Source organism: Ailuropoda melanoleuca, chromosome 1 (genome assembly GCF_002007445.2).
Source record: "Ailuropoda melanoleuca isolate Jingjing chromosome 1, ASM200744v2, whole genome shotgun sequence".
Taxonomy (NCBI): Eukaryota; Metazoa; Chordata; class Mammalia; order Carnivora; family Ursidae; genus Ailuropoda; species Ailuropoda melanoleuca.
Window position 1 is genome coordinate 63,582,751 of NC_048218.1, and position 18,639 is coordinate 63,601,389.

At 36.3% G+C, this 18,639-nt stretch overlaps 1 protein-coding gene across 7 annotated transcripts in view; it reads right to left on the bottom strand.

Moving 5' to 3' along the window:
* The window catches only part of POLQ (DNA polymerase theta), a 124,532-nt gene extending 106,376 nt beyond the window's left edge, over positions 1-18,156 (bottom strand). For 6 of the 7 annotated variants that reach the window (XR_004624951.1, XM_034659247.1, XM_034659236.1 and 3 more), the window contains exons 1-8: positions 17,984-18,156; positions 13,428-14,051; positions 12,797-12,976; positions 10,477-10,607; positions 8,875-9,031; positions 6,641-6,749; positions 3,987-4,206; positions 1,829-1,976 (exon numbers count right to left, since the gene is read on the bottom strand). Coding sequence is in view for 6 of the 7 variants with exons in the window: in XM_034659247.1 (XP_034515138.1) it covers positions 1,829-1,976; positions 3,987-4,206; positions 6,641-6,749; positions 8,875-9,031; positions 10,477-10,607; positions 12,797-12,976; positions 13,428-13,608 (1,126 nt within the window). In the remaining variant the exon portion in view is untranslated. Of the gene's footprint in view, positions 1-1,828; positions 1,977-3,986; positions 4,207-6,640; positions 6,750-8,874; positions 9,032-9,604; positions 9,710-10,476; positions 10,613-12,796; positions 12,977-13,427; positions 14,052-17,983 lie in introns of those variants that run through there. The other variant, XM_034659252.1, reaches the window with a different exon arrangement.
* Between the last annotated feature and the right edge of the window lie 483 nt (positions 18,157-18,639).

The window sequence follows — 18,639 nt, forward strand, 5'->3', positions numbered from 1 at the left end:
ACTAAGCCCACAAGAAGTGATCTAAGGACCCAGCTGAAGAAGGAAGGGATTATAGTACTATCATTCAGAGCTTAAAAATCAGAATCCTTGTTCAAAGTGTGCCCCACCAGCCAGCAGTGTCAGAACCACCCAGGAGCCTATTTCTATGTGACAATTTTTCCAGCCTCTTTACCACCCATGTGGTAATTAATCACCCATTATCTTTTGTTTTTGCCTCTCTGTGTAAACTGTTCCCCTACTAAGTAAGACCTCAACTTTCTTAGATGCAGGAACTGTGTTTTCTTTAAAGAATTTCCCAAACTTTTGGATTTCTGAACTAATAAGCCTCTGATAAGATACATTTTTAACATACCTTATATATTTTTAAAAATATTTTAGGCAAACTTTTCTTAAAATTTTAAGGACCCACAGAGGTTACCAACGTTTTATTATGCTAAGGATAATTTTAAAAATTTTAAAAACTACCATTGATCAATACCTTTATTTCAAAAGAAAAATCATTTTAACATTAAAAAAATTAGTAGGGATAATTTCAGAATTTCAACTTCAGCTTTACAAAAAATGCACTGTCTTATCTTTATTTTTCTGGTGAAAATTTCATCATAGCCCAGACTCTAGTCCAAGCACTAGGATTTGGGAACCCTTGCAATAAATCTCAAGCAAAGAAGATAATAATAATGTTTTTGGTTATTAAAGGAATTTAAGTTATTATGGTACAAAGTAAGGAATATAAATGGCACAGTATAGAAAACATCAATTAGGAGAGAAATAAAAGAGATAATATTGGGCCAGAGTCTATCAAATATAAACTTCAAGCAAAGTTTACTTATTGGAGCTAAGCTTGAGGTATCTATCACCTGTCCTCAGGATTCCAATGAAATCATAAAATATCCTAATATTCTGTGACCAGAACTGGTTGGTTTCTGTCTTCCCTACTCTTGTCTTGGACCCCAAGGGACCGTAGGCTAGTAAAAGTGGTGAGGGAACAGTGCTCATCCTAGAATCAGTAAAATATATACTAATGGTTACACCCATACACTAAATCGCTACTCAGCGATAAAAAACAAATTGATAAACTTAACAACCTGGGTGAATCTTAAAAATACCATACTGAAAGAAGCCAAACATACAACACACGTACATACTATATGACTTCATTTATATGAAATTCTTAGGAAAGGCACAATTAAAGTAACAGAAAGCAGATCAGTTGCGTGGGGCTCAGATTAGAGAGGAGATTGATAGCTAAAGAGCAAAGACTACATTTTAGGGTGACAGAAATGTTCTGTAGGTTCATTATAGTGGCAGTTAAAGTGTATACCTTTGTTAAAATTCATTAAATTATACACTTTAAATGGTACATTTTATTATATACAAATTATACCTCAATAAAGCTGATTTTAAAATATATGTGTTTATATACATACATATGCGTATGTGTGTGATTCTTTTTTAGAATTTGGAAATATAAAGAGAGATGTGTCTGATTTCTCCAGAAAAAATGTGTATATGTGAAGTTTTATATATAATTTAGGGGCTTCAAATATCAATCTCTCAAAGCCCATGGATCCTACATGAAGAATCTTAGTATGTACCTGTATAAATCCAGTATTTTAAAAATCTTAAGGTTAGCCTGAGTGTATATATACATTGTCTATAATGAGGATAAGGAGAGGATTAGTCACAAAAGCACAGTTTTGTAAAGGAGTGTCCAGCGGGCAGGTGGTGCAATGATCGAAAAGAGCCACGCTTTATTTAAATATTCATTAACATTACTTTCAAACAAATGTACTGAGTATACAGGCTTTCATTTCCATCAATAACTTACCCTTGGCTTGATGGTGTAGATTATAAAACTCATGGGCAATGATATCTGCCAACTTCTCACACCATTTCTTTGATGGACAGAAAAGTAATACTGAATGGTTATCACAAATGGTCTCATAACATAAACTAACAACATGGTCCTCATCTCCCTAAAAGGGAAAGAGATATAGTTATGCTCATGGTCCTTTCAAAACATTTTCACATCAGTTTAAGGTCACACGTTTTGCTTCATGGGGAAGGTTTTTTCTACTGAAAGGCAAAACAAAAATCAGTTACAAAGTCAATGGCAAAGAAAAAACAAGAAGAGAAAAAAAGAAATAAACTTCCTTATAATGCAAGATGAAAAGGAAATATGTTCTATTAATTCAACTAGTATTTATTGACTCCGAACCCTCAGCCAATGGGTATATAATGGTAAGCAAAAGAAAGTCAAGGTCCTATCTTTAAGGAGGTTAGGTCTCATTGGGGAAACATATTAAAGTACAAAACAAATAAATGTAAAATAATAATATAATTATTAATAATTAATATAATAATTATTATTAGGTTACTATAAAAGAATTTTATGATGTGTCACAGCCTCATATTTGACATAAATTTGGTAGAAAAAAATCAAAGAAAGTTTTCTCTGGAAAAATTATTTAGCTGATATATGAAGGAGGGCAGGCATTATTTCAATGGAAGGTAACTGGCAGACTGTGGAAAAATTTCAGGCAGAACAAAGCATATGTAAATGCCCAGTGGTAGATCAGTGAATTCTCAAAACTGGAAGGGGTATTTAACTGGATTAATTCATTCATCCATTCACTCAATGAACAAATATTTACTATGTACCAGATATTGTTCTAGGTACTGGGGATGAAGAATAAAGCAGAAAAAAAGTTCTGCCCATAGAATGTTACTACGCCAGTAGGAAGGGATAGATAATAACAAAAACAAGATAAGTAAAACACACAGAATTTTGAAAGGTGATAAAAAGAAAAATAAAATGGAAAACAGGAAAAGAGGCTGGCTTTCATTCTAAATGAAACAAGGAACCATTTCAAGTGTGGGAACATAATGGTTACGTGATCTGATGTTCATGTTAAATAGATCATTATCTCCTGATTTAAGCATAGATCGAAAGGGAGAAGGTGGGAAGCAGAGAGATCAATTAGGAGACTATTTTAATAATACAGGTAAGAGTTGAAAGTGATTCAAAAAAGGATGGAGGCATAGAGATAGCAACAGAAAAAGATGAACAGGAGAGTAAATGAATGTGTTTACATATTTACTGAGGTAAGCAAGGCACAGTCTGGTGAAATTTGGGGTACAGAGCAAAGCAACTGAGTAAGATTCCATGCCAGACATACAGAGGCTACAAATGCCTATCGAGGAGAGGACTGAAAACACATGAATTTACACCTATTTCCAGCTCCAGCTGTTTCCATACTCGGAGGCATAGCTCTACACAAAAAGAAAAGATGTCCCATTCCACAGATGACGAGTCAGTTTTTTAACCTCAGGATGGAAAATCAGACTTAAAAAAATATTGTGAACTAAAATTTTTAAGTGTATTTATGGGTGTATGAAGGAATCTATAATTTATCAAGCACTTCTTAGATGCCAGACAATTTTTTAAAACCATCCTTCATTCCTAGAGTAAGTATTACATCCCACTCTAGAGATGAAGATAGTATATTCAGAGAGGTTTTGTGATTCAAGTAATGTCAGCCATATCAAGCAACTCTATTATGTATCAGAGGTAGGTCTGACTCCAAAAATGATGTGTTTTCCCTTTTACTATATAACTACTACTTAACAAAATTTAATTTTCTACGTTACTGCTTAGTCAAACTAAGCCATAAGAAAATCTTTTCCCAGTTAAAAAGAAAAATCTACAAAATTAGTTATTTTTTATTATTTATGTTATCTTTTATTACACTTATTGGAAATGATAATCATTTAAATTGAAGGCACAACTATTTTTCCTCTCTCACCATCACCACCAATTAAGATGAAGCCATTAGCTTAATATTAATAATCCTTCTAATGGATATGTAAAGCACATTCAACTACTTTGCAATCCTAATTTATATATCTCAAAAAAATGTTAACTTCTAGAAAATGCACTCAAACACAAAGTACTGGGAGTAGTGATATAAAAAATACTGACTTACCTTTACTTGTAGATTGGGTTGAAATTCTCTGACAAGCTTCATTGAAGAGTCATAGATAGAATTTCCAATTTTTACTGACTCTAACAGTGGTACAGGACGAAAGTTGGTGTGGTAGAGCTCAGCATTCAACCAGGAAGCTACAGTCTCCAAATTAGGAAGAGTAGCGCTCATGCCAACGATCTGCACAGCATTAGATAGAGGATCGGCTAAATCTGCCTGGCTGAGGAAAACAAATGAAAATGATGTTCAAAGATTCATAGTATTAGTTTCAAATAGTGCTGCTAACAATATTCTTGGTCATGTCCTTGGGTACATACACCCATACATTTTTAAGGTATATACCTAGAAGTAAAATTACTGGGTTATACATCATCTTCAATTTTATTGATGTCAAACTGTTTTCCAAAGAGATCGTACTAAAGTATCTCCATGATCCATGTGTATTTTATTGTTCCACATCTTGTCGCTACTTAGTATTGCCAATCTTTATAATGTTAGCCGTTTTGGAGAGTGTGTGGTAATATCTCTTTGAAGTAGTTTACATTGCTTTGATTACTAATGAGATTAAGTATCATTTCATGTTTATGGACCATTTGGATACCATCTTATAAATGCCTGTTGAAGGTGCTTGCCCTTTGATATATTGGGTTTTTTCTTCTTGATTTGTAGAATTGTTTGAATGTTCTGGATAATGACTTTCCTCTTTTATTAATTTTTGCTCTTGTCTTTATTATTTCTTTCCTTCTACTTTCTGTGGCATTACTTTACTATTCGAAGTTCTTGAAATGAATAACACATTAATTTTTCAGTCTCTCTTCTTCAGTAATACATGCATCTTATACTACCAATTCCCCTTTAAATTTTAGCTGCATTTCACAAGTTTCGTTAGGAGATATACTTTCAATTCAAACTATCTTCCATTTTCCACTGTGATTACTTTTTTGACCCAAAAATGGGTAAAAATGTATTTCCCAATTTCCAGGGGACATAAATCCATTTCTCAGAGAATATATTTTAAACTACTTAAATCCTTTAAAATATATTTTTTTATGGCCCAGCATATAGGGAAGTTTTACTACATACACTGAAAAGAACATATATTCTGCCTTTATTTGGTAATTCTTCTGCATACATCCATTAGACCAAATTTGCTAATTGCATTAGTCATATCTTCTATATCCCTGCTGATTTGGTATATAGACAATTATCTCCATATTTTCTAGTATACTGAAAAAGAGTTGTTAAATCTCCCTAAACTGAAACATAAGAGCTCCCAGATTGAAAGAATCTATTGAGCATCCAGCACAATGAACGAAAATGGAACACCAAGACACATCAGTGTGAAATTTCACAACACTGAGGAAGAAAAGGAGTCCCTAAAAACTCACAGAGGGAATTTAAAAATTTTATACAAAGAAGAAAGGATAAACATGGCATTGGATTTCTCAAAAGTAACAGGAGAATGAAGTAATGTCATAAAAACTCTAAAGGAAAAATATTTAAAATCTTGACGTCTATATCTGGACAATCTATGAATAACTGTAAGGCATTTTCAGACATGCAAACTTTCAAAAAAATCATATGAATAGACTGTACACTAAAATAAACTGGAACTTAATGGAAGATGTCCCCACCAAAATGAGGAAGTAAATCAAGAAAAAAAACATATGTTATCCAAAAAATGGGGACTCTGACTCAAGCAAAAAGCAACTGGAATGAATGACAAAGAAAGATCCTAAAATAAGTACTATGCAGCACATATATAGTTTACCCACCTATCCAGACTGGAACAACTCAGAAGGCTTTTGGAGAAACTTCAAGAAGATGAATTTGGTAAAATAGCAAATGTGTTAGAACATATTGGATGGAGATTTACATAAGTGGGAAAGAGGCTGGGAATCAATCAGTGAAAAGGAAATAGAAAACCAAGCCATCAAACAAAAAAGATATTTATTAATTTCAGAGAAAACAAAAAGTTATTTAGAAGGTAAAAGTAATCATAATATACTACATGACTCAGTTGGCAAAGGCATTTACATAGTTATAACAGTGTAACACTAAATATTGATCTGAACAAAATTATGACATAACAGTATTTGGAGAATGGGAAGATGATGAGAGGACAGAGAGACTGTGGGGTCAGGGGGGAGGAGATTGGGTTGGGTGAGTAAAGATTTTAAAGAAGAGCTAGATCTTCATCTTTCATAGTAAATAGTCAATATATAATGTGTAAAACTAAAAACAAGTGGCTACATTTAGAGATAACACTGTAAATAATTTTTTTTTTATATCTGTAAGAGTTGGAAGTAGTTGCCTCTGGGAAGGGGGGATGAAGAAATGCTATTTTTCAAAATTAGCCTTGACTGCTTAAATAAAATGATGTATAATTGACAAATACAAAAACTGGATTTTTAAAGTTTTATCATAAAAGTGGTGAACAATCAGAAATTTTAAAATGTTTACAAAATCATCTAAAATCACTCAGTCTTAAGTACTTCTTTTGGAACAAAAATGAACTGCTGTACATGAGTTTGTTCTAAATAGGTATTACTACTCTCCTTTAATTTATTTAATTCATACTTACTATATACTTTTGCAAACACTTTCTCGACACTGCTTAGAATCTCAGGAACTCAGTTATTTCAGGTACTCACCAAGATGCTGACTTGTGTGTAATATAGCAAATCTTAGTGAGCAAAAGTTCCAGCAGATACCCTCGGTGAGAGTCTCCCAGCATATGCAATTCATCCACAACCACCATTCCTAAAGAGATTGTCCAGAACTAGGTTTTACAAAATTTCACAATTTCAAGAAAAATTTTAAAAGACTTTGTTATATAGTAAGTAACTGTCATTACTATAATATATTGCAGGTGATAGAAATTTCTAACCATAAAACAAAAATCAGATTTCACCTAATGGACAATCCTTTCTCAAGACACTTCAGACATCATAAGTGGTCCTACTATAATGTATTCTGGATCCAAAAATCAATGATTAGTTAACTCAGAGGAAACTGCCTCTCATTACTCACACTTCTTTATTGGCAACCTTGTAGAAATATATGTACAATGAGATATCAAATTCATCTAGGACAGTTACTCAGTGTATTAACTTTTCCATGGGGGAAAACAGCCAGGGCAACCAACCATATTGATGTTGGAAAGTTGCTTAGAAAAACAAAATCAGATCAAGAAGAAAGAAATGATTTTAAGGGATGCTTTTGTTTGATGATGATAGGCTAGTGAGTTACCCTACTACAAAACAGAAATGTTTTGTATACCAGAATCCCCTTCTCCACTACTTGGAGAATCAAACCAGTCTGTGCACTTGGAGTAATGCTCAAGAATTACTGAAAATTTAGTACCAACCAATGCCTCCTTTAAACATAGTCATAAGATCAGGTTTTTCACAGGCACTAGTATCCCCCCGACAAATCCTCGCCACCTAAATCAAGATCTTTCAGACCCATTTCCTTTTTTTTTTATTATTATGTTATGTTAGTCACCATACAGTACTTCATTAGTTTTTGATGTAGTGTTCCATGATTCATTGTTTGCCTGTAACACCCAGTGCTCATTGTAATACATGCCCTCCTTAATACCCATCACCGGCCTAGCCCACCCCCCCCACCCTCCTCTCCCCTCTGAAACCCTCAGTTTGTTTCCCAAAGTCCATAGTCTCTCATGGTTCATCTCCCCCTCTGTTTTCCCCCTCTTCATTTTTCCCTTCTCCTAATGTCCTCCATGCTATTCCTTATGTTCCACATATAGGTGAAACCATATGATAGTCTTTCTCTGCCTGACTTATTTCACTTAGCATAATACCCTCCAGTTCCATCCACGTCGATGCAAATGGTGGGTATTCACCCTTTCTGATGGCTAAGAAATATTCCATTATATATATGGAGCACATCTTCTTTATGCATTCGTCAGACCCATTTCCTAATGGCACATGATGTTTCTTTTCCTTTTCAGTAAGCTATCTCAAAAACCATACGGCGTGATAAGTTATTTCAGAGTTTATTCACTCAGTCATTCAAAAAAAAATCTGTGTCAGGCACTGTGCTAGGTATATTGGGTATCATATTTAATAAGATTCTATTGCAATCCTAGAGATATTTAAAATGCAATGGGGTCACAAGTAATAAGACAATTCTGATACAAACTGATGAATGTGATTTCTCTAAGCTTTATAGAGCAGAGCCATGTCTTATTAATCTTTGATTTCATTCCCCATTCCTACCCTACCCAACTTTACCATCTGAGTTCACCAGGATCTCAGTGAGTAGCTAAATGATATTCTTGCTGCTTCTGCTGATGCTACAACCATTCTCTTCCTGTTGCTACCTCTACATAGACTCTCCTAAGTGGTTTAAAAAAAAAAAAAAAAAGCATTAATGTAGAAAACCTTCCCAGAGTCCCACACTCAAATACAGTCTCAGCTTCTATAGCTCCATACCATTTCCCTGCTAAATGGTAACCTCTGAGTAAAGGCCAAATCTAGATATCCTAGCACCAGAAAAGGATAATGAATACACATACACACTAACTGCAGATATGGCAGAACCAGCCCCAGCATGCTTCTTTCCATTCCCTGTAAAGTTTAGACAGAAAAGAAGCAATGAGAAATGACTTGAGGGCTCAAGGATATCCTCTGTGTTTTGTAAAATGCAAACATACTGGGAAATAGCCAATAATAGCAAGCAGGACACAAAACTTTTTTTTTTTTTTAAACACAAAGTTCCTAACATTACAGATGCCAATTCTCAACTTCATAAGTAGATGACAGACAGTAAGAAAAAAAATGGGACATATAGAAATCATAACAGCTCCCCTCCATCAAAAAATAGCAACAGAAAATATTTGCTTATTTCCTACTTTTCTTACCTAATAGATCCATCTTATTTTCCTCTATGAGGCGATTGATCAGACCATTGGCTCTTTCAATTGTGCAGACAGCAATATCCAAGGAAGTGAAATGCCCTCTTGGAGAGGCACTGCCCATATAACCGTCCACATTTATTCCTACTTCCTGAAACAGACTCTGAATTGAGTAAAGAGGAAAAATACAAGTAAAAATACTTGAAATCGATGAATTGTAGATTGTATTCTGGGGTAGAACCAGACATAAGTATCCAAGATATTTATTAGATTACTGTTGGTTGTTCCTGGCCAGGACACACTGTGTTTTTTCTTTTTTTTTCTTTCTTTCTTTCTTTTCTTTTCTTTTTTTTTTTTATAGAATCACATGCTAAAAATATGAAGTTTAGAACTGACAAAACTCAGAATAGAGATTTTCTGCTAAGACATAGTCAAATAGAAGTATGCCATTTTAACGATTACATTAATAAAGCAGTTCTAAGAGTTACTTATAGAAATTAAAATTGGGAAAAATCTACCTTAAGCACTAAATTTTTAATCCAATAAACATACAAGAAACTAGCTCTTTTTAAAAAGCAAATGTAACACTTTAAGAAACAATTTAATACTTCATGAAAAAAATCTCATTATCCCACAGTTTTTTATACAATAGAATTTTTCAAAAGTCAAATGCAGTGGGGCCTTGATGTTAATTTTTTTTTTTTTTTTTTGGTAGTTTAACTTGTAACTAACATACCTTCTCAATAAAAAGGATCCTTTCATCATTTTGTTACTTTGGTCTAAGTTGAGAGGATGTGACCATGTAGGACCAGCTTTGTTGGCTATTTGGCCTCTGAAATAACTGTTAAAAAGATTTATAGAACCATAGAACTTTAGAGCTGTTCATTCAATAAAATGTTTCTGCGTGTTATTGAGTTAACCCATAGTATTAGGGTTAAAATCCTCATTTTACCAATGAAAATACTGAGGTCCAGGAGATTATGTGCCTGGCCTGAAGACATAGTTAATGGCAAAACTGGGACTAGAACCCAGATTTTTTGGATTACCAGTATAATAGTCTTGGCATTCCAACACATTTTTTCACTGCAAAAATCACAACAGTAAAAGTATTCTATTTAATGAAACATTGTATTTATAAAAATGCCTTAAAAACCAGTTAGTATCATACAAATGAAAAATGTTGTTACTCATTTTTGCAGAAGAACAGATCACAGGCCTGAAGCTTTACCCAAGCACCAATGGCTCTTCTTCTTCCCCTAACTACTCCCAAATGGCCCTCAGTTAGGATAGGATGTTTCCTTAAATGCTCTTTCCTTTCCATGCTTAACTCTAATCCTACTATTCAGTTAAAATGTTGTTTTTTAATTTATATGTTTATATACTAATTAAAGTATTCTGTTTACTTCCTAAGAAAAAGTTCATAAATTTTAACACAATTTTCAATTACTCTTTTGATTTGACGACCCTTTCTCCTTTATGCAATAAAAAAGTTTCTCTTCACAAATGGTCAACTTTTAAAGCTACTTTGAGATGCAATAAAAGAAACTTTTAACACAGCTGCCAATAATAGGTCTTATCACAATAATGTTCTTAGTATAAGAACATTACCTGAAGATAGTATTTCTTCTCTTTAGCCACAGAGACAAAGGGCAAAATAAACAAAGCTTTCTTCCGCATTTCCAAAACTCGCTTCAACATAAGTAATTCAGCAACAAGAGTCTTCCCAGCGCTCGTAGGAGCTAAAACATGTTATTCCACAAGATTATCACAAAGAGAAGTAATATTTGACATACTGAATTAATAAATGTGGGTTTTTTTGTTTTTTTTTTTTAAAGGGAGGTTGAGAAAGTACTTTTTTTTTTTTTAAGATTTTTTATTTATTTGACAGAGATAGAGACAACCAGCAAGAGAGGGAACACGGGCAGGGGGAGTGGGAGAGGAAGAAGCAGGCTCATAGCGGAGGAGCCTGATGTGGGGCTCGATCCCATAACGCTGGGATCACGCCCTGAGCCGAAGGCAGACGCTTAACCACTGTGCCACCCAGGCGCCCCTGAATTAATAAATGTTTTAAACCATATCCGGTAATTACAGAGCCTTAGACTAGCCTATCATTAAGGCCCCTACTAGCATCTGAAAACTGTATTTGCTTAATGTCCCTGACTTCAAACCAGCGCTCTAGATAGCCTCACACCGAAAACACAGAATTATTAAATCCTTTTATGAACAATAAATGATGAATATTGAGTCCCTAGCTTGTGTCTAATGATCCTTTAAGTACTGAATGATTAAAAGCCCTGCTTTGAGGAAGGCGACAAACAAGTTTAACATATTGTGGCGCAAACCATGATAGAAATTGAGAGAGAAGGGCTATAATGAAGTTTATGGAAAGGAAACACAACTTTTGAGAAGAGAACAGAAGAGGAAAGAATGCCAAGCAAAAGAAATAGCATGTGCAAAGGCCTAGAGGAAAGCCTGGAAAGTTCAGAGGACAGTAATTCAGTAAGCCTGAAGCAAAACAGGAGGAGTAAGAGAAGAGATATGAACATGTCACATGAAAAAGAATTTTATAATCCCACCATGTAAGGAATTTTGAATTTATCCTGAAAGCAATGTAGAGTGACTAGTGAGTTTTATGAAAAGGAGTGGCAAGATCACATTTGTACTTCATAAAGACCACTTTGCATGCAGGGGCAGAACAAAACCAGAGAGAAAATATAAACTAGTTACAAGGCCATTGCATAATCTAGAAGATGGTAGTGAACATAATCTACAAGGAAGAGGATAATAAACTAGGTAGTGTACCTAAAAACAGAGAGTAATCAGAATCAAGATATTAGGGTGGCTCAGTCGGTGGGGCATGTGACTCTTGATTCCCACTCAGGTCATGATCTCAAGGTCGTGAGACTGAGCCCCCGTCAGGCTCCACACTCAAGGAGGAGTCTGCTTCTCTCCCCCTCTCCCTCTTCTTCTGCACCTCCCCGCGCGCTGGTTGTCTCATGTGCCCTCTCTCATAAATAAATCAATCTTTAAAAAAACCACACACACAAGATATTTGAGATAATACACGCTGGACTTCGTGATTAATTGATGTAAGCTGGTGACCAGAAATACGAATGACATTCAAGTTTTGGTTTAAGCAGTTGAAATGGTCAGGCCATTCTACCACTGCCACCAGTTAGCATTTATTGTGTACTTTCCATATGCCAACAACTGTTCCAAGCATTCTCTCATGCTCTATTAATTACCACAGGCATTATCTGTTACAGTTTTCAAACCCAACCAATCTGACTCCACAGCCTGAACTTATCATACCTAATCATAACTGTCTATCTGCTGAAGCCATAATGAAAAATCTGGATGACTCACAACTTCAGAAAAAACTGATACAAAGAAAGTGCATCTTATCAAATGTAAGTTCTAAAGTCAGTAAGTAAAAAGGTTAAAAAGTATGAACGTCAGAGTTGCCCTGAAAGCTTATATAAGGCTTCTATATGGTAAATTACATATGGTTTTGTGTATACAACCCTGTACAAGAAGGTCAAGTTATAAATACATAATGTATAAAGTTCACACACTGTAAAGCAACTGAGATCAACCAGGGGAAGAGCAGATTCACATTTCCTTTGCACTCTCGGCCTGGGACACGTTTGTTAGGAGGAAAGGCAAGCAGAATAGCTCTCTTTAAATCGTCTGCTTTTTCACTCCCCACCCTCACCAATATAATGGAATTTGCATGATTTAAATGTTTATGATGAGACTCCACTTTTCATATTTTAAGACTTTCTCTAGTTATAAAGCTCTGTTCATTCACTTTTTAAACTACCTCATAACTACTATCTTTTAAACTACTTCATAACTACCTCAAGGGTATCCTTTATATTCATGTCTTTAAAGTGGTACAGAAATTAATGTGCACAAATTTGAATACCTGAATAGACTAAATTCTTTCCTTCCAGGACTTGTCCAAGCAAAAGGCACTCTGCCTGCCATTCAAACATCTTTTTTACACCAAAACTGTGATATTTCTCCAGAACCGCTACAGGAAGTCCCCAGTTTGCCAACAGCAACTTGTCTATTTGATCGTCAGGAATTGTCTGCTTGCATTCTCCTTTCAGGAAAGAAAAAAGTAATTAATAGTTGAAACTAATTCTAACATATGACTTCAGTAGTTAGTCTTCCACTGTGTTTTGGAACTCCTAGGTGTTGGGCTGAAGCTTATAAAGCATATCCTGACATAAAGCACTTCCAATATAAGGATCTGTAAGGAGAGCCCCAGACAGGTGATTAGATTTGGCCAACTACGAAGTTGTTTCTGTAAAGGTCGAAAGACCCACAAACCACCTGAATATTATTACCAGGCTGTCGCCCAATCTGCACGGCCATATCCTAACAGAAAGTGACCTGCCACACTAGGCCAGAGTCACAAACTGAGAAGGGGAGTAGAAATCTAGTGGGCTGTGCAAACACGCAAGCTCTGTGCTGAAACTCCACTCCCCACACGTGGCTGGGCTGAGCTGCCCACCTCCCCCGCGCCCCCCCCACCGAGTGCCTGCAAGTACCTGCAGCTGCGGCCGGCGGGCGGCCGCGGTCCTTCAAGCAGCGTCCCAGGCCCGGGGGCGGGCTCAGCACGGGCCCCGAGGGGAGCAGGGGGCTGTCACAGCCGTCAACGCCGCTTCCCGAGAAGGAGTCCGAGCCTGATACTGAACGCCGCCGTTTCCCACTCCAGCGCAGGACATTCATCGCGAACTCTTCTCGGGGATTCAGGGAAAGCCACAGTCCCAGCGTCCTCCCGCTCCGGAGAAACCGGGCCTGGTGACAGGTGCAGCCACCATCTTCCCGCCACAGCTTTCAAACTCAGGCCTCCCAGCCCGCCCCGGAACCATAGAGTTCTCGGTGGTGAGAGTAACCTGAGAACCATAGAAGCGTGGGGAAGGAGCGGCTCCGTTGGTGGTGTCTTAGACCTCCAGCTTTTTACCTCATTTGTAGATTAGCGTCAGAGAAGCCGAGTTGCACCTGGGTCAAGGGGCGGAGGGCGGAAGGAACGACCCTGGATGTGTAACCTGCATTTATAATCAGCCTGGCCTAAGCATTTTTGTCCATTTCTTGTTTGAATAGCAAGATTTGCTAACTTCATAAAATGAGTTGCCCGTAATAGGTAGCTCAGGGATGTAACTCTTCTTAACCTATTGATACCAAAAAAAATTATTACATATTTATGTGTGCAAGTACATATAGTACAAATCTGGGACACAGCATTTGAGAATCAATTCTGCGAAAACCTATCTTACTTAAAGTGTTTTTAATGGCAATATTCTAAAATTTCACAAGATGGAGACATTACTCCATGAAGGAAGCATTTTTCCTCGTTCTCTTTTATGCAAGTTCCCTGCATTCATTCACTCAACCATTTGTTGAGAACCTTCTGTGTACTAGCCATCTGGGTAAATGGCGGGGAAATGGCATGAAATGATTTCTGCTCTCAAAGAGAAAGAGCCTAGATAGAGAAGGAGACAGACATTAAACAAATTAATAATTTCAAATTGTACGAATGTTCAGGCAGAAATGAACAGTGCTATCAAAGAAGTGGAGGGACTCCTCATTTACATTGTAGTCCTGGAAGAACTTCCTGAGATGCAGTATACCATAGAGGTCAAGAGTGAAATTCTGGAGCCAACAGTCGACGTTTGAAGACTTAGTAGCTATATGATTTTGGGCTACTTGCTTTGTACTTCCTTATTTGTGTGTATACGATAGGGATAATAATAATAAACTATTTGGTTATTATAAGCACTAAATAAGTCAATATGTGTAGAGTGTTTAGAACAGCGCCCTCCATCTGGGTGTTATACGCAAGTAATGAATCACGGAACTTTACAACAAAAACTAGGGATGTACTGTATGGTGACTAACATAATAAAAATTATTATTATTAAAAAAAAAACAGTGCCCTCCGCGTAATAACTACTATTCAAAGAAAGTGATATTTAAGCGTTCTAATATTGCTTCCAATGTGAATCCAGCATTTTAAGGGAAAATAATAAACAAAAAAAAAAAACCTCTCACAAATCTCACACTATTTTTTATTATGTGAACTATGATCAAATGAGGGGAATAATTAGGAAGGAAATGCAAGGAATAGTTTATGTCATCTCAGCAAAAAGCCTAGAGAATATTTTCAAATTTACAATTTATTTCAAACATTCAACATCTGTTTCTAATTTAAAAAAAAAACTCAGAAAAATAGAGAAAAGAAAGCTACTTTTCAAAAATATTTTAAAATTCTGTTATGCTAACAGGTATTGTAATAATTAATGCTAATATACCAGAAGTATTTCCCATCTTTTAATTGTGTCTGAGTTTGTGTTCCTTGGGATTTTATTTGTGGTAATTCTTCAAGGTCTGAGTTAAAATCTTCCAGAGGGGGTGTCTGGCTGGCACAGTTGGTAGAACATGTGACTCTTGATCTCCCAGTCATGAGTTTGAGCTCCACTGTGTTTACTTAAAAATAAGCGTTTACTTAATAAATAAATAAATAAATAAATAAATAAATAAATAAATAAATAAATAAAATCTTCCAGAAGGAAAATATCTGGATGTATTTCTTCCAGTTACCTGAGAGACGTACCAATTCTGGGCCACTTTAAGCTGAATCTCTGGGTCAATATTTTTTAAAGCTAGAGAAGTAGTAAAATGATTTTAGACACCCAGAGCCAGATATCTGCTGATCAGATATTTCTCTGCTTTACTTACAGAGTGCTGCCCTTCTTGGGTTTTGGCTTTATATTTTTTAGATCTTACCTCTCACCTATTGGAAGTCACAGACTCCTATCCCCCAGAATACATAATCCATTAAAATCCACACTGTAGACCACCCGGGATCAGCAGACATCACTATGGAAAACTTTGGTTCTAGTGTTTCACCTACTCTTAGAATGTTCGATTATTTGACATTTCTGTCCTACAAGGAATTCTTTGATTTTTACCAATTCAGTCATTAATTCTTTTAAATGTATTTGGTACATAACATCCAGAATTTTAAGAAAAGCGTGCTGTACTAGAAGTGGTTTCGTGTTCAGCCTAATATTGCTGAAAACAGAAGCAGAAGAAACTCAAATAACAATAGATGCACATTCAAATATGTCATCTGATTTAGTAAGTTTGTACAAATAATAAAGTGATTTTTCCATTGAAATTGCAGATGTTATATAGAAAAATAAAATTTATTCAAACTACATTTGTGAATTGACTAAAACAAAGTCATCTAATCCCAAACTGAAGAAATTCTGTGCTTCTCACATGAATGGAGGTGATTTGTATAAAAGAACCGGAAAAGGGTTCAGAAGATCAGAAATGGGATGCAAGTGGCGCTAATTGGAGCTAATGTGCTCAGAATAAAGAAGATGTTAATTAAGAGGATTTTCTGTTTGAAGTTCAGTGGTTCTAAACTAAACAAGTGCAGTGCCTGCACCTGAGAATCCCCTGGGGAGATTTACAACTACTCTACTCTTGTTCTCCTAGAGACTCCAATGTCATTGGTCTGGGACAGACGCAGGGCACTGGTATGTCTTAAAAGCTCCCCAAGTGTTCCTAAAATGTTGCTGGAATTGAGAACCCCTGGTGTAATCCTGGTTTAATTTGGGGAGCTACAGACTTGAATTCAGGTGGTTTCCATGAGAAAGTTTTAATAAAAGGCTTAAATCAACAAAAAAAAAAAACCCTGAAAAAGATCTATTTCTCCACAGTGTCCCAAAGAACTAGTTAGTAGAAATAGCTTGCTTATGAATGGGGATTGAAGCAAAGTTAAAATAACCTCAAACGTCTAGGTTAAAACATCAGAAAGTCAATTTAAAGGTAGTAAAACTAGGGCGCCTGGGTAGCTCAGTCCTTAAGTCTCTGCCTTCAGCTCAGGGCCTGATCCCACGGTCCTGGGATTTTGCCCGAGTTGGGCTTCCTGCTTCTTCCTCTCGCACTCCCCCTGCTTGTGTTCCCTCTCTCGCTGGCTGTCTCTCTCTCTGTCAAATAAATAAATAAAATCTTTAAAAAAAAAATGTAAAGGTGGTAAAACTAAACTGCGAATGCCTGAAAGAGACTAAATTACTAGAATATGATAGTACACAAACCTATAACTTCCAAATTTATAAATAGGCTGTTCTCCCACTTCTCATATGGCAATACTGTTAATTGCTTATGTAGTAAATACCAAGCAGACACTATGAGGAAAAGGGATAAGCAGTGAAACTGGGAATCCTAAGGGTGTGATTTTTGGAGTAGAAATAGCCTTTGATTAGATGGGGAAAGAGGTGAGTACTCTGTTGAGGAAAAGTTATCCAAAGGAGCCCTAGTGGGACAACCTCCTGATTGGTTTGGTAGGAATGAGGGCAGGGAGTCAGATCACACCGAAACAAGCTCTCTGGGCCTACCATTTGAGTCTTGGAGTGTACAGTTTTTAAATCAGCCCTCATAGATTCTGAGGTCATCTCCAGATATTACTTTGTTTTTTCTTCGATACTCTCAACCCTGCCCCTTTTCTTATTTAGACAAAATCTTCCCCAAATCAACAGCAACGCATGGGGAAAAATGAGTGAAGATTTGCTTATGGTCAGCTGCTTTAGTGTAGGGTAGCAGATGCAGGCCTAGTGGGGTAAATTTGTGCTCCTGTCTTCTTTTTGCATTTCCCCATTGCCTCCTTCCCCAATTCTCTCTCCTCATTTTCACTTCATTTGCTTTTCTACTCTTCCCTTTCTGCTTACATTTAATCACTATGTACAATGTAAAATTTTATTTTTAATAAACTCAGAATCCTCCATGGAAAGACTTCTTTTATGATTAAGGGGACCTTACACGTACCTGTAGCTCTCAGGTTAATAAAATGGTCATTAAAGTGATTCATAGGTGTCCTTAAGTGTAATTTTTATTATATGTTATACAATCTTTTGAGCATGAATTGCTAAATAAATATATTTCAGGATCTCATCTCATTCTTTCCTAAGGTGGGACCAATTTACAAAGATCACATCTACATTGCACATTTTGATGGTGTGCACAGACTTGGTTACATCAATGACAACCCAAAAGGACAAGGACACATAGACATTCCTCTCCTGTATCACCTCACCTGCAAGAGCAAAGCAAGAGTGTTTCTTTGGTTCAACAGTGTCTTGAGTATCTCATTATCCGCCAGACTCCAAACATGATGGAAAATCTCTGGACGCTACGACTTGGTTTAGACCGTTTTCTAAGGCAAGCGGCATATTGTTGAGATGTAGGTGTTTTAGTCAGTTCAGGCTGCTATAACAAAATACAAAGATAACAGATATTTTTTTTTCTCACAGATCTGGATACTGGAAGTCCAAGGCCCAATGCCAGCATGTTTGGGTTCTGATGAGAGCCCTCTTCTGGGTTGCAGAGTGCTAATTTCTTGTTGTGTCCTCACATAACAGCATGAAAGAGAGAAAGAAAGAGAGAGAGCTCTGGGAGCCTTTTCATAAATAGTCCCATTCTTGAGCTCTCCATGATCTAATTTCCGCCCAAAGGCCCCCACCTCCAAATACTGTCACATTGAAGATTAGGATTTCAACATATGAGTTTGGAGGGGACACATTCAGTCCATAACAGAAGGTAACATGTTCCCTACTCAATATGAAAATTATATGGCTCAGCCCAACACAGCAGGCCAGTCAGCTAAGCTAGAGGCAAACTAGAAGGGCACTATAGATGGCAGACTTAGGTTTGAACCCCAGAGCCACCATTTTTCTGAAGCACTTTGACTTT